The sequence below is a fragment of the Trypanosoma brucei genome, chromosome 4 (genome assembly GCF_000002445.2).
Source record: "Trypanosoma brucei brucei TREU927 chromosome 4, complete sequence".
Classification (NCBI taxonomy): Eukaryota; Euglenozoa; class Kinetoplastea; order Trypanosomatida; family Trypanosomatidae; genus Trypanosoma; species Trypanosoma brucei.
Genome location: NC_007277.1, coordinates 983,994 through 1,003,746, shown reverse-complemented (window position 1 = coordinate 1,003,746; position 19,753 = coordinate 983,994). Strand labels below are relative to the sequence as shown.

The window sequence follows — 19,753 nt, the reverse complement described above, 5'->3', positions numbered from 1 at the left end:
AAAAATAAAGCGAGGGAGCGGAAACGCGACCCAAAACCGCCCGAAAAAGTCACAAGCACAGCGGAAACAACACCACTTAGAAGAGTTAGGCTCTGATAACTCCGACGTGATGTCTGGAAATGGCGGTATCAGTGGCAACTATGCGCCATACGAGGAAAATGAAGAAGTCGAATACAACGATGAAGAATTCGGATCCTACGAGGAAGAAGAAAGTGATTACTTTTCCGATGGTGAAGAAGTGGAAGATGATGATGACTTTGAGGCGAAAGCTATAAAATTCCGCCAGCAGATGGACAAGTTACATTCAGAGGCTGCAGCGGAACAGGAGGGAGACATCAGGTCCCGAACAGCCAAACCAACACTCTTCGGTGATGCAGAGGAGCAAGAAGAGGATGGAGAGCAGGTGCAACTGCTGGGACAGCAGCACACTGTAGAGGAGCTAAGAGATCGCATCGGTGAAACTGTCCATGTCCTTTCCCATTTTAAGGAAGAGCGAGAAGAGGGGCGAACGCGGGAAGATTATATGCAGCTGCTTCGTGCAGACATCATGGAACTCTACGGGTATAATGAGTTTCTTACAGATTCAATTCTTCTCCTGTTTTCGCCCACAGAGGCTGTTGAGTTCTTTGAAGCAATGGAAAAGCCGCGACCAACAACTATTCGGGTCAACACAATCAAGGCCAAACGTCGTGACTTGGTGCAGGCCCTTGTGAAGCGTGGAATGAACGTAGAGCCATTGGAAAAGTGGTCCAAAGTAGGGCTCCAGGTGTTTGAGTCTAATGTTCCCATCTCCGGCACAGTCGAATACCTTGCCGGGCATTACATGCTTCAGTCTGCAGTATCGTTCCTACCTGTAATGGCGCTGGCACCGCAAATTAACGAGCGCGTACTTGATATGGCCGCGGCTCCTGGCGGAAAAACGACGTATATTGCGCAGTTGATGAAAAATACCGGCGTCATTTTTGCCAACGATGTCAGTGAGCCCCGTACAAAATCCTTGAATGCAAACCTTCAGCGGCTCGGTGTAACAAACACCGTGGTGACTAACTACGACGGAGTTGGGTTTGAGAAGGTCATGAAAAACTTCGATCGTATTTTATTGGATGCCCCGTGTACAGGCAGTGGAATTATTTCCCGGGACAAAAGCATCAAAACAAGCAAGCAATACGAAGATGTGCAGAGAGCCTCTCAGTTGCAGCGGTCACTTCTCCTCTCAGCGATAGACGCGGTGCGGGTTGGTGGGTACATTGTGTATTCGACTTGCTCCTTCCTTGTCGAGGAAAATGAAGCGGTTGTGGACTTCGTGCTCCACCGGCGTGACGTGGCCATTGTGGAGACGGGGCTGCCATTTGGAAGGCCGGGATTGACGAAGTACCGCCACCACAGGTTCCATGACAAGCTGCAAAACGCCCGGCGGCTCTTCCCTCACGTGCACAATATGGACGGTTTCTTTGTGTGCAAGTTGAAGAAACTTTCAAATAACGCAGGCGGTCCGAGCACGAATGGGCTGAAGAAGGAGGAATCTAACGTCGCGAAAAGTGAGAATGTGAAAACAATGAAGGGAACTAACAAACGGCAAAGAGAGGATGACAGCAAGGCAAAGGGGGAACTAAAGACCAAGAACAATCGTATCAGTGTCCCGCCGGCCACGAAGAAGTCTCCAAAGAGTAAAGGGAAAAGTGGATGAACGCAACACGGAGATGCGGACACATACAACCTTTTTTACTTGCCTGTTCGTGGAAGCCCAGCGATATGTCTTGAGTCAGGGGGCATAGTGTGCGTTGCCTGGTATTTGAACGACTTCGTGATAACCCACTCTGTCACGCATTGCAAACACAAACACACGCGTCGTGGTCACTTATAAAATATTTAAGAATAATCAACCTGTTAATTGTACCGCGCAAGGACGAAGCGAAGTAACATAAACCAGCGTTGGCACTTACAACATCCCATTCGCTTTCTTGATTTAACATTATCGCTGCTTCACTCCTTTCACATGTTCCTGCCTTGCAATTGGTCCCCCAATTTTTTCTTGTTTTTACTTCGGGGTTTTTTCTACTTTTTGCAATACCTACCTGTAACAACCTTCTGTTGCAACTATTTGCATCGATAAGATGCCAAGCTCTTCATGGAACCGCGTACAGTCCGCGCTTATTTAGAACAACGCGTCCAACATCAGTATTTCGATGTAATTCCTTCACGTTGGCGTCCACTTCTGACCAGACTAGCGAAACTCACTCAAACCCTGCAGCGCGACGGGGCATTAGCAGTAGGTAATAACAAAGCAGCAGCCATACGCAGCGACTTCGACCTTGCAAATGCCCTTCTGGAGGAGGAGCACGAAATTTACCGGGAGGGCCTGACATATCTTCGCGGAAGAAATAACGGGGAGGAATGTGCAAACACCGCTGCGCTCAGGCGTTTCCTTCATGGGATGCTCTCGTGTATTGCCGCCAAAGAGATTTCCATCACCCACTGGAAGAACTGCCTCACGAGTGTCTCTCCAGACACGCTACGGGTTTATTGTCATATGTGCGTGGCGCACCCGCATGTGCAGAAGGATGACACGGCAAGGATATGTCTGCTCTATTCGCAACCGGCGTAAAATCATCCGTGTCACCCATTTAAATGCTTTAGCTGTCATGCGTGCTTCGCACAATTGCAGCGTGCGTGCATATATACATATATATATATATGATCAAATGCCCCGTTCTCACTTTTTCACCTTATCTTTTGGTGAGCCAAGGACCCCCCTCCCCTCTAATGAATGATTTACGTCAACGGGCCTTAAGATGCAGAGCACAACTTACAGAGCGACTACAGCCGTATACGGAAAAGTTGGATGGTGCACTTCAGACAGGTTTTGATATTTCGCTTCGCACACTTAAGAGAGCCTTTATGATACTAACAGCGGTGGGAGCTGCGCTCCTCATTCTGCTCATTGTATTGTTAGTGTGCCTGGTGGCGTCAGTTCTCGGCTCGCTGTTCATCCGGTGGTATGTTCTGTTGCTAGCACCTGGCACTGAGCTCTTTACACTGAGCTTCAACACAATGCCCCTTGAAACGGAGCAATGGAGACTCCACAAACTCAACAATATGGTTTCCCAGCTCGAGCCCACAAGGGAATCGCCTTTGCTACATAGAGGTGACGAAAATAGCACCGCGTCATTGGTCGGTTTGGGTGGAGGGGTAAATGCAAATCTCGTGTCGGTGCTTCAAAACGAAGCCGCTGGGTTGAAAATGTCATTGATAACAAAACTAGTTCGTAATACAGTCGCAACCAGTACGCTAGTTATTCCGTCCCGTGTATATAGGCAAGTGTTCCTTCCACATGGTGGTGTTTCTGTAGAGGGGCTCTTTAAACAGCGCAAACCCATGTTTAATGCCCGTGGCGTGTACGCGGCAAAAATGCAGCTGGTATTCGCAAAGGAGGATATTGGACGGGAGGTGTCTATGTTTCTTGAATCATCAATGCTGATGGCAAAGGACCCTTATATATCACAGTCCCTTGGCGCTTTGGATGTTCTCTTCAAGATGGACTCGTCATTCACGTTGATAACAGGTGAAAAGCCCCGCAGTTGGCCAGTGGAGCTATTCATGTGGTCAGTTTCTAAGTTTCTTTGTGTTCCTATCTGGTGTTACCAAAAGTTAGCACCTCTGCTGAATCCTGATGTCTTTCCTATGTTTGATCCGGAGACTGAAGTTGCCGTTGTGACCCCGGTATACAGTGATTTTGAACCACCGTTGTACCTGCAGCCACACCTTCGCGCAATAAATTTTACTTTATACCAAAGTGAAGAGGGCCTTCAACCCAAAGTGCGTCTGAGGCGCTTGCACCTCCATACGAGTGTGGAGCTGTCTGGACTGGCTTATTACTTCTCCAACTACGCCGTCAGCTCCTTTGTGGGCGCCGCCGTCTTACTGCAAGTATTGCTTGGGGGCGCCGCGCTGGTTGCCCTGGTGTTCGTTTTTATCGTGGGGAGAAGTTGGGGAGCGGAGCTAATGCAACTAAATGGAGATGCGCCCGATGATGAAGGGTATTGAGTGGTGTGGCGTGGAGTGTAAAATAATAAAAAAAAGGATGAAGAAAGACAGACCCCTGATGGGTTGTTTCTTTCTGAATACTTCCTGATGGCGTTAACATAAGGGAGTAAAATCGGTCCTTGTATATTCTGAACGTGGGCGCATGCCTACATGCAAACGCATTTATCAGCTCCCTGAGTCGGTGTCAAGGGACTTCTGCTAAGTCAACAAAGCGGAAAAAAAACCAAAAGTTTCTTGACGAAACGGTGTGTTATATGAGCGACAGTTGTAGGTTGTGGGTTGTTACCTTTGGGGGAGATGGAAGTTATGTGATGTTTGTTATTTGAGTACTTCAACAGCCGCTGGCGTGGCACTCATCCTGAACAGGGTATGCCGTCCTCATGAGACGACTGTAGGGCATTGTGTACTCTGATCTGCTTTTTTTTTTCTTTTTCGTTATTGTTGTTGTTACTGACCACAGATGGTTGCCAAAATGGACCTCAGCCCATTTTCCTGCGGGCCATGTTTCGACTCACATTGCGGGAACGGGCTGCGGAGGTGAGAACAGGAAAGGGAGGTGAAGAGAGAGAGAGAGAGAAAGAGAGGGAAACTTTTCTGTTCCGTGTCAAGGAGCCTTCTGTCACGCTTTTGACGCGGATGTGGCTCGAACAATTTATCTTTTCTTTCTTGAAACCTCTACTCGATGGCGTCACTCCCGCGAAGTACATATGGGGGAATAGCGATGCAACCCACAGTGTTCTTTCTTCGTTCTTTCCCAGCAGTGGATGCGCAACACTGGCAAGGTTATGAAAGAGGTAATACCACCACTTGGGATTCACACATTATCTTACGGTGGGGGGGGGGGGAAACGCAGAACACCAAGTCGCTTGAGGGTGAGTTGGTAGGAATAAATGGGAAAAAAGATGAGAGGCCCATGAAGGGTGTTGTGGAAGAGGCCGGGATGAAAGGAATGATGAATGCCTTTTGTCGATGATGTTGAGAGGGGGAAAAGTGTCTCCTGCAACATACCTGAAACTCTGCTTAAGTGTGACGTGCGGTGTCGCGTGTTCGGGTGGTGGATTCAGCATCTCTTCATTATCTGTATCCACCATGTTTTGCATCATTCTCTATTCTTGGAGTCCATTTGGTGGTTGTTGTTTGCCACCTGCTGTGAAAATGCGCAAACGATTCCCTACCAGTGCGCATGTCAACTGGAGGTTGCTTTTAATTGAAGATGCCCCTTGATCTTTTGCACGTTTGCGACTTCTGTACGTTCCTTGAGGGTGTAGGGTGGTTGAAGAACCAAAAAAAAAAGTGAAGGAAATAGATCTTCCAAAGCCTTAAGCACAGGACTGTAAAGGAAGGGAACAGAGAAATAGGAAAATAAAGGGGTACATGATGGACGACGAACTACTTCTACAGCTCAACGAGGTGGAGGAAATCACAGATGATGATGTTGATGACATACATCGTGTGGCGGGCATGGAGAACGTGAACACAGCCGATATTGACAGTGAAGACATATGGGAGATTATCTCATCGTTTTTCAGGGAGAAGGGTCTCGTGCACCAGCAGGTAGATTCATATAATGACTTCCTTCTTCGTATTCCCCGCATGGCGCGGAGCCTTCTTGAAATTGTACCCAGGCAGGATGATCAGTTCGACCCGGGCGTTCACGTGGAGAGTGAGCCAGATCAATACCGCCTGAGCCTGGAGGACGTCGTAGTGGGAAACCCCTCCCACGAAATGTCGGGCTTCAGCCGCACGGAAATGCATCCCCTTTTCCCTAATGAGTGTCGACTGCGGGACTTGACGTATGACGCTGTTGCGCAAGTAACACTCGCCATTCGCGTGTACCGATCGCGTGAGGAGCAGCCGTATCGCACATTTCTTCAGAATATGGAACTCGGTCGCATTCCGATTATGCTGAAGTCCATGCGGTGCAATCTTCTGAACAAGGATGAGGAAGAATTACCAAGGCTCAACGAGTGTCCACATGACCAGGGTGGTTACTTTATTGTTAATGGAACGGAAAAGGTGCTCATCGCGCAGGAACGTCAAGCAGCCAACCATGTGTACGCGTTTACGCGCCCCAAGGGTCTATTATGTGAAATCAAATCCATTGTTGAAGGTTCTCTTAACAAGCCAAGAACCCTTCAAATATTAATGCCGTACAAAAAGAGTGGTCCCGGTCATGGGTACGAGAATCTATTATGTCGCGTAGCACAAATGGATGAACTGATTCCGCTTTTTGTTTTGTTCCGAGCGCTAGACATGGGATCTGATAAGGAGATCCTGCAGACAGTTGTCCCGGATTTAAAAGATGTCGCCATGCTCGAAATGCTTCGCGGCTCCATGGAAGATGCAAGTACGTTGGAAATATTTACACGTGATGAGGCCTTGTGGTTCATTGGCAAGCGCCTCGGGAAGCAGGACAGCCGTGAAAACCTGCAACGTGAAGCCCAGGACCTTCTCATGCGGGATTTACTTCCCCATATGGGGGTGGACTGCGCTGCTGATAGAGGCAAGTGCCTCTTCATCGGCTACATGGTGCACCGGCTGCTGCTGTTGGCGCTCGGTCGTCGTGAGGATACCGACCGTGACTTTTTGGGTCACAAGCGTATCGATGTTGCGGGGTCTCTTCTAACCTTTCAGCTAAATCAATTCCTCGTTCAGGTGAGGAGGGAGATGGCACAAACGGTGCATGACTACTCCACCAACCGCGGTGGTGTTGTGAGCTTCGGCCGTATTTTGCATAATCGACTCATCACAGACGGTATGAGGCGCTGCTTGGCTACCGGTAACTTCGGTGACTTGAAGTCCGGTAACATTAAAACTGGTGTGTCGCAGACGCTTAACCGATTGACTTACTCGTCATCTCTTAGTAACCTCCGTCGTATTCAAAATCCCATCTCTGCGTCCAGTAAAGCCACACGGCCCCGAAATCTTCACTGCACACAGTGGGGCTACATATGCCCGGTGGAAACACCGGAGGGTGGTTCCATTGGTCTGCTGAAAAACCTGGCGCTCATGTGCCTCGTGTCTCGGGGAAGTGATCACACCGGTGTAGTTCAGGCCGTCCAGTCGCGCATCACAGGGTTCCATTCGATCGCCCTCTCGGACCTGGCAGACGTCCGTGTGGCGCGCGTGTTTGTGAATGGGACACTCATCGGCGTGCACGGGGATCCCGAGCGCCTGCTCCGAGACTTGCGTGCACGGCGCCGCGGCGGGGAGCTTAGTAATGAAGTAAGTATTGTACGTGATATTCGGGACCGCGAGATCCGCGTCTTCTCAGATGGTGGAAGGTGTTTGCGGCCATTGTTCGTGGTTGAGAAATCACGGATCAAGTTACAGAAGGCGGGAATTGGCGAGCTTCTTGAGCCCTCCACAACATTGGGTGGTAGGCGCGAAATTTCGTGGAATAAGGTAATGAAGAAAGGTTACGTCGAGCTCATTGACTGTGAAGAGGAGGACTCCCTCCTCATCGCCATGGTCCCGAGCGAGGTGGGAAAGAACTATTTCTACTCGCACTGTGAAATGGACCCGTCAATGATCCTCGGTATCTGTGCCTCCATTATTCCTTACCCGAACCACAACCAGTCTCCACGAAACACGTACCAGTCTGCTATGGGTAAACAGGCTATGGGAATATATGCATCCAACTTTAACATGCGCATGGATACAACGGCCCACGTTCTCTTCTACCCACAGAAGCCGCTTGTGCGCACAAAAGCAATGTCATACATGCGAAGCAACGATCTTCCAGCAGGACACAACGCAATAGTCGCTATCGCGTGTTACTCAGGTTATAACCAGGAGGACTCCATCATTATGAGTCGCTCCGCTGTGGAACGTGGTTTTTTCCGGAGCGTATTTTGGCGGTCATACAAGGCTTCAGAGGAGAAGAAACGGGAGGGTCGGGAGATGTTTGAGATCCCAGACAGAAAGGTGTGCCATGTAAAGCGTGCGGATTACACTAAACTCGACACTGATGGCCTCATTAAACCTGGCATGCCCGTTATTGGTGGAGATATCATCGTGGGTAAAACGATTCCTGTGCCCAAAACCCTGTCCGAAGAATCTCCTGTAAGCGACACTCGAATTCTCAAGCGCGATTGCAGCATTAGTTCGAGAGCAGCCGAAAAGGGTGTTGTCGATAGAGTGATGTTAACGGAAAACAAGGGGAATCGTTTTACTAAAGTGAGGATCCGTACCATCAAAATACCAAACATTGGAGACAAATTCTGTAGCCGCCACGGACAAAAAGGAACTAACGGTATCCAGTTCCGCCAAGAAGATATGCCCTTCAACCACGATGGTATATCACCGGACTTGATCATTAACCCACACGCTATCCCTTCTCGTATGACAGTAGCGCACTTGATCGAGACACTGGCTGGAAAAGTGGCTTGCTATAAAGGCGGTGAAGTGTACGCCACGCCTTTTTGTTCCGTTGTCGTTGAAGATTTCGGAAAGGCGCTGACGCAGCTTAAACTCAACCGATACGGCAATGAGCGTTTATACAATGGCCATACCGGCTTACCACTTGATCATCTCATCTTCTTCGGTCCCACATATTACCAGCGGTTGAAGCACTTATCGAGCGACAAAATTCACGCACGGCCCCGTGGACCTCTTCAGCCGCTGGTGCGGCAGCCGACCGAAGGACGAGCACACGAGGGCGGGCTTCGATTCGGTGAGATGGAACGTGATTGCATGCTTTCGTACGGCGCTTCGCAGTGGCTTCGAGAGCGGTTGTTCCGCGTAAGTGATTATTACTCCGTGCACGTATGCAATATGTGTGGGACTATTTGCGCAGCGGACACGGACCAGAATCTGTACAAGTGTCAAGGTTGTGACAACGACTCACATATTTCCCAGGTTCTTATGCCATATGCTTGCAAGTTGCTCTTTCAAGAGCTGATGTCGATGGCGATTCTCCCCCGTCTTGGCACAGGGCCGTTGTAACCATGTTATGGATAATTAAGTGATTGTAAGGATTCTGTAAGTTGTCGTTACGGATTTGATAAAATCTTTCCCATTTACTTGCCGTAAGTGTTAGAAATATACATGCTATTTTACTGATTTCTGTGTTAAAGGACAAAATGACATTGTTCAATGTTTCCGATTGGATGTTAGCATTTTTTTTTTCTTCTTTCTTTGTTGATTTCCCCCCCCCCCCCTCTCTCTCTCTTCATCGGTTGGTTCTCACCTCCTTCACGCTTTGTGGGGGCCTCGATGATTTCTTGTATATCAAACAAAATCAACATCAAAAAAAAAAAGAATGAAGCCCGATGGAGAAACGGGTGATACCAACACTGTATAGACATGTCCTCAAGAAAGTTGTGATGATTACGCGGATGGGTGCAGGTCGCATAGCCTTGGACCGCTATGCTGAGTACCTTCCTACAGCCTACGTTGTTGGAGAAGGTGACGGGCTCAGTTCCATTGCACGTAAAGTATTTGAGGAAACACCGTTAAAGGCATGCAATGTAACGAATGGCTTTCACTTTGTCAAGGACGTCACTGATTCTGTTCTTGATTTAGAGGTGCTTGCCCTATGGGATGCGTACACACGAAAGGGCGAATGTGAGCTACTTGAAGGAATCGCCATAGTGAGCGCGGCCCTGCGGCTCGCAGGAGTCCCAGAAGCGAAAGGTGATGGTGATATGACAACTTTAGTAAATAACACGTTATGTGGTTTGCAAAGTATCGTGTCGGACATCAGGGGGATTCTTGAAAGCAGTGACTTTGTCTCTAAGGTGCATCGAAGGAGATCATACATGTCTTTCCTCCGTTCTGCCGTCAGCGTTTTACAGGAGCGAGGGTATTCAGTCAGCGAGTTGGTTGTTGAAGAGTGCTCAGCCGAGTCATTAGTTTGCAGCAAGAAAGCCTCAGCCATAGTGATGAATGCAGTTCTTGTGGTTGTTCTTCGTGAGTTGGGGCTTCAGTGCACATTGGCCGGTGTGGAGCTGCAACAACCATGGATACGTGTTGAAAAAAGCAACAGGGCCCCAATCTTTTTATCGTTTGCACGCGCTGGGGCGTATACCGCAGAGGAGGTTATTGGATTTGCGCATGAATCACAGCGCACCCACAGGTCCCTCCACTTCACACCATGGGGCATGCATTGTCGACGGCAAATCCTTTTGGCTATGCTCAAGAGACAACTTATGATGTTATCGTCCGATCCGAAGGTTTCAGTGGTGCGGGAAAAACAACAGCACATGTGTCAGACGCAAATACTATTTCTTCTGTCATGACGCCCATGCAACTAGTAATGTCTTCATTTATTGACTTGTGCCGTAGCTGTAGACTTCAAATGTGTATCCCTCAACAACTTTGCCTATAATTACTGAATGAATGCATAGACAAACTTTTCACCGCTTGTGTTGTCGGTGCTCCAATGCACTTAACTGTACAATTGTAATCCGATTCCGTGGTGCTTACGACCGGGTGGCACATGCATGAAACGCTTTGTCATTTTTGAACGCGTTGAGGTGATATCGAGGGCAGCTTACACAGATGTTACAAACGATGTTTCACATCCTTTTCATACTGGCCATTATTCGTCATCTAACGATATGGAAATGCAACACTTCCCGTTTCTGCTTTCCTTCTCTCCCTCTATATTCGCGCGCACGTGTGTGTGTGTGGGTGTGGGTGTGGGTGTGCGTGTCAATGTTTGAAAACCGTTCGCTTGCCCGCAGAATCGAAAATACCGCAAGTGTGAGGAAACCTAGGGTTTGAAGAAAGTGAGCAGGCTCACGTCTCGTTCTGTGTGCCATAATAAACTTTTGGACAACAGTTGATGTTTTCTTCAAATTTTCAACCTGAAGTTTCCATTTGCAATGCATGTAAAGAAGATCACTTATTGTGTGCATTAAGAAGTGTGCAACCATTCGCCGCTTCGGTGGAGGGAAAAGGGGGGGTATTTCTGGCGTGCGTTGCATCGGGGGGGGATTATAAAATGCAACATTTTTATATAGCGCACATCAATGAAGGTACTGGGGTTTATTTGACTTTTCAATTACTGGTGAACGCAAATAAGCGCCTGAGTTGGTTTTACTTTTTGGGAACCCAAGAAGGGCCCTTTGATTTCGCAACAGCTTTTGCAACACTGTGCATGATTGGCTGTGTCCATTTACAAAGTGGGTGAAAACTGAATTTATCACTACTTTATCGTGTTGCACACACATTTTTTTTTTTGCAGCTTAGTATTTTCATAGAATGGATGAAAGCATGTTCTTTCCTTTTTTTTCTATTTGAAGGGGGAGGGTTTTACTTCGATGTTGTGATGGTGGTGTGTGAAAAGGCGTTGGTAAGATAAAAGTAACAAGATAAGGTAAAAGAGGCCGGATCCTTCAACGACAGTTAATAGTGATGACGAGGCAGAAGGAAAGGGGGAAAATTAAAAAAAAAAAAGGCACCCTCGTGGAGTTTTTTTTTTTGCAATGTGACGTAGCTTATTTACTTTTAATTTATATCTTTCTTTACGTGCATCGTTATTGTTATTTTACCCTTTCATGTTTCCTTCTTGTGAGTGGATCCTTCAAATTCATTTAGACATTTTCGTATTCTCCAAGTAGCAAACGCCGACTAGTACTGAAAATAAAGGGAGGATAGAGAAGGTGTGGAGAAGCAGATATACCCGTAAAAGAACAAGACGAACAACAAGAAGAGGGGAAAAGAAACAATAAAAAGAGAATTTACAAAAAAAAGAAAAAGAAAAAGAAAAACAAGTGCAAGTAAACAAAATAAAATAAGTTGCAGAATGGTTCCTGTTAAAGTGAAATGGGGTAGAGAAACATTTGAACTTACGGTGGACCTCAGAAGCACCGTTAAGTGTTTCAAGGAGCAGTTGCAGCAACTCACATCGGTACCAGTGGAGCGTCAAAAGATTATGGGAGTAAAAGCCTCTCAGTGCAATGATAACGAGGTAACGTTAGAAGCGGCTGGCGTAGCGGCCGGAAAAACGCTAATGCTCATCGGCACCGCTGCTGAGGTTGTAAGAGCAACGCCGATTGTGGCTACTGGGAACAAGGATTCGGCAGTGCAAGCACCTGCTTCCCATCCTGCAGAAAAACAGGCGGTCGGTCTGCAAAACATTGCGAATACATGTTACATGAATGCAGCCGTGCAAATGCTGCGATTAGTTCCTGAAGTGCGCGACGTACTTAACTTCAATGCGAATGACCCAATAGTGAGCGAACTTCTGAAGCTCTACAACACGATGGACACTAAACGTGATCCAGTTGTACCGGCATCTCTTTGGTCCATTTTGTTGGCCCATTTCCCCACATTTGCTGAAGTTAATGAAAAGGGTCACCCAATGCAACATGATTCGCAAGAGGCCCTTAACGCCTTACTCCAACGTATTAACAGTTGCCTACCAGAGTCACATAAGCGACTCTTCACCGGAAATCTATCGCAAAAAATGGTCTGCAAGGATGATCCTGATGACCAACCCGTATTGCATGATGTCCCATTTCTCATGCTTTCGTGCAATATTGACGCAGAAATTGAAACTTTAGAGGCTGGTCTTGAAGCGGCCTTCAATGAAACGGTTAAACTCCACTCGGAGAAACTTGCGCGCGAGGCCCTTCACACTCGGACCAGTCGTATCGCTGCAATGCCCGAGTATCTTTTCATACACATGGTTCGCTTCTCTTGGAGGTCAGACATTCAAAGCAAGGCAAAGATTTTGAAGCCCGTTACCTTCCCAATGACGCTTGACCTTCATGCGCTATGCGCGGAGGAGTACAAACCTGAACTGGAGGTGGAGCGAAAGCGAGTGTTAAAGCGGCGGGATATTGAAATGGAGCGTCGCCGAGCCGCAAAGAATAAAACAAAGTTGGATGATGACGAAGCGGCACCTGCGGAAGATGCCTCCAACACTGCGGAACCAATCAACACTACCGTAGGGAATCACAGCGGTTATTATGAATTATGTGGTGTTATATCTCACAAGGGGCGTAGCGCGGACAGCGGGCATTACGTGTTTTGGGGAAAATACGCGGATCAATGGATGGTGTTGGATGACAGTAACACGGCAGCGGTTTCGGAGGAGGATGTGAAGCGACTTCGGGGTTCAGGTGAAGCCCACATTGCGTATGTCCTCATGTACCGCTCAAGAGACCCTCGCACGAAGCAGTCGGTCATTCCGCTGTAGAGAAGGGAAGAAGAAGAGGAAGGAAAAAAAAAGAAAGAAAGCAGAAGTAAGGAAAGAAGAAAGGAAACAAAGAAACACGAGAGCCGTGATGTCGCTACAGGGTAAACACGGGGGATAACGTAAAACTGTTAGCGCGCAAACAACTATTAATGTTTTTGTTACATACCCGCACAAAGGTAATTTTTTTTTGTTTGGTCTCGTTCGATTTGGGTGCTACCTCGCATATATATATCTTTTTTTTTCTCTTCTCTTTCTCTATTTTTTCTTATTTTTTTTTGGGGGGGGGCTCCTTGAAGTTGTTCTGGTGTTAACATATTTACTTGGCCTCTGTTTGTAGGGTTAAGTGTTCAAGAAAAGTACCCTTAAGACCTCAATGTATTCACATCCCCGCAGTTCATGTCGTAGTTGATATTGTTATCATTATCATGTCGTTGTTATGATGCGTAATTACATGTATTATTCACGTGGAGTGCTGCCAAAATATTTCCCTTTGGGACATGAAGTTTACCGGGAAAGCGAAAGGGAACCGGGACGTGCACTTACGGATAAAAGTGAAGAGAAGAAGGGAGCTTACATAAAACGATAACGGAACATTGCTGAAAAGATTTGTGGGTGGTGGTTCTCTCTTGTAGTTTAGTTTTTTAGTCTTTTGTTTTTGACTTTTGGAGATGAGGAGGGGCTCACACATTACTTAACATCAGTTCGCCGCGAATTTGTGTGCGTGACATGACCGGCAGTCGGTGGCGGCTTTAATGTAGAAGGAAGAGGAAAGAAAAAGGAGACAAAAAGATGCTCCCACACCGAGACGCGGGGACTAAAGCACACTGCGACTGTACATACGAGTGCATAATATGAGGCATATTTATTTGTAGTGCTAACAATATATATATATATATATTTATATTTATATATTTATATATATGTATATAGTAAGCATGAAGTCTATATAATATAATCATTGACATATACGCGGGTACGGTGCGTATGCTGCAGAGGCGTATTTCATGCGTCGCGGGTGACCGCTTTGTACTTGCGCGTTGTGTTACATGGACAACTTCACGCACCGATATATGTAACCGCACCTCCTCCCCACGTGATTATTTCCGAATCCAAAGAGCCCCGTTTTGTTATTATGTTTAGAAACCGTTTTTTCATTAGGCTTCAAAGCAATAAAGGTGTGGGGCATCACAAATTTCCCCGCCGCGCGACGCATCATGCCGTCAGTAGTGCAAAGCTTGGAAAAGAGCGGTTTGATCTTATGGAATCCCTTCGCCGTGATAGAGAAGAAGCGGAGCGCAACCGAATGCTCCCGTGGCGTAGTCGTCTAAAGAAACTGCAGGAATACCCGTGGAAATTCTTTATAGCATTTATGGTGTTTTGGTCATGGTTGGGGACTTATGCGGTGCCTTATCTTAAAAACATGCGTCCGGGTGAATTACCAACGGTGTGGGAGGGACGTCCCATTCCTAAAGAATTGAAAGAAAGAGCAACGCCAATGCCGCACTTCCGTCGCCTTTCAAAAGGTATCGATGAAAGTTGATGAACCAATTCGCTTCGGCATGAATCAGCATATGTCACACGCATATTCAATCGTATTGTAGTTTATTTGCATGCACATTTAAGTGTAGTGATTATCGTAGCAGTGCGGGAAGGAGAAGGGTTAAGCAAATGTGCTTGCAGTGCGTTTCCTTCTCTGCGCTTTTCATAATAACTTTATTGTTGCTTCAATGCTTGCATGAGATTTATTCCGGGTCATTTGAAGTGTATATATATATTAAATGCTACATTTGCTTCCATTTCTTCTTTTTTTTTGTTTGAATTATGGTGGTATTGTTGGATCTGACTCACTATTGAAGAAATATCGGAGGGTTCTGCAGTATCTGACTCTGCGATTGGAATGTAAAATCACTTATTGTGCCCACTGAGTAGTGAAGAAGAAAAAAAAAAGGAGGAAGAGGAAGAGTTCTAAAGAATGCAAAGTGTGTGTGATTGATGTCTTTACACATGCGTATTGTCTCCAAGAACGACACACCGAACGGAGGCAGTGGCAAGATATAACGGCGATAGTAACAAAAATAACGGAGACAAGAGAAGGAGTTGTTGTGTTTGTTTTTTTTTCTCCTTCGATTCTTTAAAATATGCGTATTTAGAGGGAGGGAGTTTGGCATGTACTTCGTTGGCGGTGCTGCTGTTCTCCCTTTACTCAAGCACCTTATTTCTATTATTATTATTATTATCTTTTTTCCCTCCTTCCTTCTTCCGCTTCATTCATTTTATTTAAAAGGGGCACTTGGGCTTAAGTCATATAGACACGCGTAAGGCGGTGACAGAAACGTGACACTTTTACCGTAAAGGGAGACCATAATATATATATATATATATTTGTTTGTTTGTTTGGTCGCTTACTTGCTTGTCTATTTGTCTGTTACTTACATATTCATATATCACTCTCACAACAAACAAAAGAAGGAGAAACGCAGAAATGTCATACACAACAGAAAGTGCCTTCTACCGGAAGTACCACTTGACTGACAGGACTCCGATCGGTAAAGGAACGTTTGCGCTGGTGTACAAATGTGTGAACCGTATAACTAAGGAGTCGTATGCTGTGAAGATTGTTGACAAGAACATGACACTTCCGAATGATATTCAGAGCGTGAGTTTGGAGGTGCACATTATGAAACAAATCGGCAACCACCCGCATGTTGCTCGGCTTGTGGATTACTTCGAGACCAGAGAGAGCATTTACATTGTTATGGATCTCCTTAGTGGCGGTATGGTATTTGACCGGATTGCAGAGCTTAGCCATTACGATGAGAAGATCGCTGCTGATCTGGTGCGTAATGTACTTTCTGGTTTAGTTCATATCCATTCCCGAGGGATTATACATCGTGATCTGAAACCGGAAAATCTTCTTCTTCGACCCCAACGCGATAGTGACGACACCTCGTGGTTGTCTGACGTGTGCATTTCAGATTTTGGATTGGCGAGCACCGGGCCCGGTAAGGCCTGCTGCGGCACCGCTAAATATATCGCACCGGAGGTTGTTAAGGTGGGTTATTATGGCACAGTGAAGGGGACGTATGACAACAAATGCGATGTATGGTCGTTAGGGGTTATTACATTTGTTCTCCTTTCTGGAAAGATGCCGTTTTATGGTGCCACACATCGCGAAATATTCCGTCGCATCGTTGATGGAAAATGGAGCTTTGGTGGGCCCATATGGAACACCATTTCCCTCATGGGGAAATCGTTTATTCGCAGCTGCTTGACACGAGACCCCGCAAAGAGGCCCTCAGCCCGCGAGCTGCTTAATCACCCATGGATAACAGATGATCAACCAGATAAACATTTGGGTGAAAGCATAGAAGAAATACGGAGCCTCACTGCAATAACAAAACTTCGTGGAGCGACGGCTGTGATACGCACATCACATGAAATGCTGGGAGGTATTGACAGTTGTGCTTCCTTCACGAAACATCTTCGGCATAAGGACAAGCTCTCCACCATTATTGAAGTCGTATCTCAAACCGATCCAACGGTTGTCCATTTGGTTGACTTTGGAAAGGTTCTTGCATCGAGGGGTGGACACAAACTGCAGGATTGCTGCTCGTGTAGCTCACAAACGGTCTGTCGGCACATTCAAAATGTTCACGAATATTTATTTGTAGGTAATCGCAGACGGAAGGTTTATCCTTTTCTCTATAGTTTGAGGGCAATGCAATCTAATGCGGAACTTGATGTAAAACTTTCCCTTGGGAAAGATGACCGCGCGGGAAAAGTTTTGAGCGCGGTGGAGAAAATTATCGAAGCGGCATTTGCCTTTTCCACCGCATTGGAGGCTGTTCCACAGGAGCGGTTGAAAGGTAATGTGCCAATTGACTGTGAATGGAGGCAAGTGAGTGAACGTACAAAAGCTTTGGTTTCCGGCTGTAAATAGTGTGATGGAATATTCTCTCTATCACTCAAGTATGAGAGAGTGAAAAAGAGGAAAAGGGAAAAAACAAAGAAAAAAAACGAAGCAAAACAAAACAAAAGAAAATAAAAGAAAGGAACGAAAAGCACACACAAACAGACACAAATTCATATTTTTATATACTTTTATATACTTAATGCATGTATTTGTGTGCGTGTACAGGTGGTTCCCACGCGAAATATTATCTCAGCGCACGGTTCAATAGTGGCAACGGATCACTTGTTATTTTTATTTAAAAAATCAAAAACAAAAGTACTGAAAACAAATGTAGATACATATTTCAAGTAGCAAACTTGGGAGGGCGCGCACGGGTGTTATTTTTATTTTTACTATTTATTTAATCTTTTCTTCTTTTTTTTTTTCGGGTTTTGTTTTGCCTCTGTTTTTTATTTAAAAAAAAATAATAATAACAATAAAAATAATAACATTAGGGGAGGAAAGACGGGTTCCGTGCAGGCATCCCTCTATGAGTACACTGGCTCATTCGCTCGCTCGCTCGTTTAATTAATTAATTAATCAATCAATTAAATACACGTATTTGAGAAAGAGGGAAAAAGAAAATATATATATATATATATTCAATTTTTTTTATATTTTCGTCACGTATGCGTGTGGGAGTAATCGTCATCGCTTCAGGTGACGACCCATCAGAATAACGAAAAAAAAAAAGAAAAACTAACTAAAATAACAGAATTCAAAATAAATTAAAAAGGGGAAAATATATATATATATATTTATTTATTTATTTATATTCAAACTGCAGATAGAAGTGAGCGGCCCTGTCTCCCATACACACACACTCTTTCTTTCTCTTTCTTTCATTTGCAATTCGCTGCCATGCGCCGCTGCGAAGGTTATATTTCAAAGTATTTTATTATTTTAACTTCTTTTTGTTTGTTTTCCCTTTGTTTTAGTTTTAGTTTAAATCCTTTTTTTTTTCATAATATTTAGTAATATTTATTAATATTATTCGATATTATTGATAACAATAAAGGATATGAACATATCATTGTTTTTTTTCTTTGCTCTTGTAAAAATTCCATCGACATTTGCAACGCACAACTCATACGGGTGCCAGAAATCGTCACTTTGGTGTTGTTTTTTTTTTGTTGTTGTTTTCTTTTTTTTTTTTTTAAACGTCAGGAGAAGTTTTAGCGAAATAATTCCCCTCCTCTTTTATTTTTCCCTCCACCCGCCCATACCCGCAAGTCACTTTGTTTCTTTTTTGTTTTTTTTTGTTTGTTTGTTTGTGTTGCTTTTAATTGTCTTGTTTGTCCTCGGCTGAGTGCCATTCGGTGAAAATAAATTCTTAAATCAAAATAAATTAAGAAAGAAAAAAATAGATATTTTAATTTATATTTATTTATATATTTATATTTTTGTAAAGAGAGAAAGAAATAAAAAGTAAGTAACTGAGTGAGTGAGTGAGTACATGTGCGTCCGAAGAGAAAGAGCGAGGCATAATGATAATAAGAATAATAAGAAAAAAAAGGAACATTGTTTTGGTTTTTGCTCCACACACAAATGCAAATCCAAATATAAATATAAATGCGTGAATTCGCACGTAAATAAAATTTATTTATTTATTTATTTGTAAACTGAAAGCGCAACAATGCATTTGGTGTGTATTTGATTTGTGGAAGAAAAGGGAAAGGGGGGAAATATATAAATATGAATCAATATCTATCTATCTATATATATATATTATTTTAGTCGGTAGATAGCCGTACGTATACGCACAATTAATAATAATGATAATAATAATAATAATAATATTGTTGTAACATCAATTTTTTTTTCTTTCTCTCTCTCTCTCTTGTATTCGTCTGTTCATTTTTGTTGCTGTTCATTTTGTTTGTTTGTTTTTGTTGTTGTTTTTTTTTGGTTCTCGGAACCTTTTAATCTCACCTGCCCTTCCACCTTCCCATCTGAAATCGAGTTGCTTCACTCAATTGTTTTTTTTTTGTTTTGTTTTGTTTTGTTGTTGTCGTTGTTGTTTTTTTTTTTTTGGGTTTCTCGACTTTAGTGTTGAAAATTTAAAAAAATTAAATAAACTCATGCATGCATGCATGAATAAATAAATAAATGATATTTTATAAACGTCAACTGCTTCTTATATTTTGTGTTGATGGGAAAAGGAAAGCGGGGGAAGTTTTCTTTTTTTTTTTTCTTCTTCTTCTTCTTTCAAATATGCGCGCAAGTTCAAAATGATATTTATATTTTTGTTACGTTTCATATCCGGATGGTTTCCTTGTATTTTTGTATCGCTTCCGCGCTCGAAACAATATCTAATTTAATTTAATTCAATTTAATTTAATCAACAAAACGAAAGTGATCCCTCCCAACACATCAAAGCGAGTATTGCATTTTAGGTATAATTAACTTTCAAGTTAATATATTTGTCTATTTATTATGTATTATTTATTATGTATTATTTTTATAGGAATAGCACCACAGTGTCAATGAAAATATTAAAAAGAAAGAAAGAAAAATGAAGAAAGAAAGAAAAAGAAATTTATGATGGTTATTTTGTGTATCGTTTTTATATGTAGGTGTTAACTCACTCAAACACCCAAGCACAT

At 44.4% G+C, this 19,753-nt stretch overlaps 8 protein-coding genes across 8 annotated transcripts, besides 29 other annotated features; all 8 read left to right on the top strand.

The window, feature by feature from the left end:
* Positions 1-19,753: part of a sequence feature (sequence corresponds to BAC RPCI93-30O21) that runs on past both edges of the window.
* On the top strand, positions 110-1,687 carry Tb927.4.3840 (nucleolar protein, putative; the record flags this gene model as incomplete). The annotated part of the gene is made up of 1 exon (XM_839441.1): positions 110-1,687. The coding sequence occupies one exon, from the start codon at positions 110-112 to the stop codon at positions 1,685-1,687; it is 1,578 nt and encodes a 525-aa protein (XP_844534.1).
* Positions 2,129-2,605, top strand: Tb927.4.3830 (hypothetical protein, conserved; the record flags this gene model as incomplete). The annotated part of the gene is made up of 1 exon (XM_839440.1): positions 2,129-2,605. The coding sequence occupies one exon, from the start codon at positions 2,129-2,131 to the stop codon at positions 2,603-2,605; it is 477 nt and encodes a 158-aa protein (XP_844533.1).
* Positions 2,695-4,044, top strand: Tb927.4.3820 (hypothetical protein, conserved; the record flags this gene model as incomplete). Its single annotated transcript, XM_839439.1, has 1 exon — positions 2,695-4,044. The coding sequence occupies one exon, from the start codon at positions 2,695-2,697 to the stop codon at positions 4,042-4,044; it is 1,350 nt and encodes a 449-aa protein (XP_844532.1).
* Positions 4,605-4,631: a microsatellite.
* Tb927.4.3810 (DNA-directed RNA polymerase II subunit 2, putative) lies at positions 5,419-8,991 on the top strand (the record flags this gene model as incomplete). The annotated part of the gene is made up of 1 exon (XM_839438.1): positions 5,419-8,991. The coding sequence occupies one exon, from the start codon at positions 5,419-5,421 to the stop codon at positions 8,989-8,991; it is 3,573 nt and encodes a 1,190-aa protein (XP_844531.1).
* On the top strand, positions 9,318-10,286 carry Tb927.4.3800 (hypothetical protein, conserved; the record flags this gene model as incomplete). Its single annotated transcript, XM_839437.1, has 1 exon — positions 9,318-10,286. The coding sequence occupies one exon, from the start codon at positions 9,318-9,320 to the stop codon at positions 10,284-10,286; it is 969 nt and encodes a 322-aa protein (XP_844530.1).
* Positions 10,667-10,702: a microsatellite.
* Positions 11,679-11,789: a sequence feature (T-rich).
* On the top strand, positions 11,798-13,195 carry Tb927.4.3790 (ubiquitin carboxyl-terminal hydrolase, putative; the record flags this gene model as incomplete). The annotated part of the gene is made up of 1 exon (XM_839436.1): positions 11,798-13,195. One exon carries the CDS (start codon positions 11,798-11,800, stop codon positions 13,193-13,195), a length of 1,398 nt encoding a protein of 465 aa, XP_844529.1.
* Positions 13,196-13,270: a sequence feature (CT-rich).
* Positions 13,429-13,472: a sequence feature (A-rich).
* Positions 14,076-14,124: a microsatellite.
* On the top strand, positions 14,328-14,735 carry Tb927.4.3780 (hypothetical protein, conserved; the record flags this gene model as incomplete). The annotated part of the gene is made up of 1 exon (XM_839435.1): positions 14,328-14,735. One exon carries the CDS (start codon positions 14,328-14,330, stop codon positions 14,733-14,735), a length of 408 nt encoding a protein of 135 aa, XP_844528.1.
* Positions 15,577-15,622: a microsatellite.
* Positions 15,678-17,135, top strand: Tb927.4.3770 (protein kinase, putative; the record flags this gene model as incomplete). Its single annotated transcript, XM_839434.1, has 1 exon — positions 15,678-17,135. One exon carries the CDS (start codon positions 15,678-15,680, stop codon positions 17,133-17,135), a length of 1,458 nt encoding a protein of 485 aa, XP_844527.1.
* Positions 17,196-17,246: a sequence feature (T-rich).
* Positions 17,486-17,563: a sequence feature (A-rich).
* Positions 17,571-17,596: a microsatellite.
* Positions 17,672-17,699: a microsatellite.
* Positions 17,729-17,768: a sequence feature (AT_rich).
* Positions 17,891-17,921: a microsatellite.
* Positions 18,101-18,142: a sequence feature (AT_rich).
* Positions 18,270-18,305: a microsatellite.
* Positions 18,385-18,422: a microsatellite.
* Positions 18,470-18,552: a sequence feature (AT_rich).
* Positions 18,745-18,764: a microsatellite.
* Positions 18,833-18,876: a microsatellite.
* Positions 18,915-18,946: a microsatellite.
* Positions 18,962-19,054: a sequence feature (A-rich).
* Positions 19,128-19,154: a microsatellite.
* Positions 19,203-19,225: a sequence feature (AT_rich).
* Positions 19,244-19,271: a sequence feature (AT_rich).
* Positions 19,324-19,355: a repeat region.
* Positions 19,458-19,489: a microsatellite.
* Positions 19,576-19,613: a sequence feature (AT_rich).
* Positions 19,647-19,679: a microsatellite.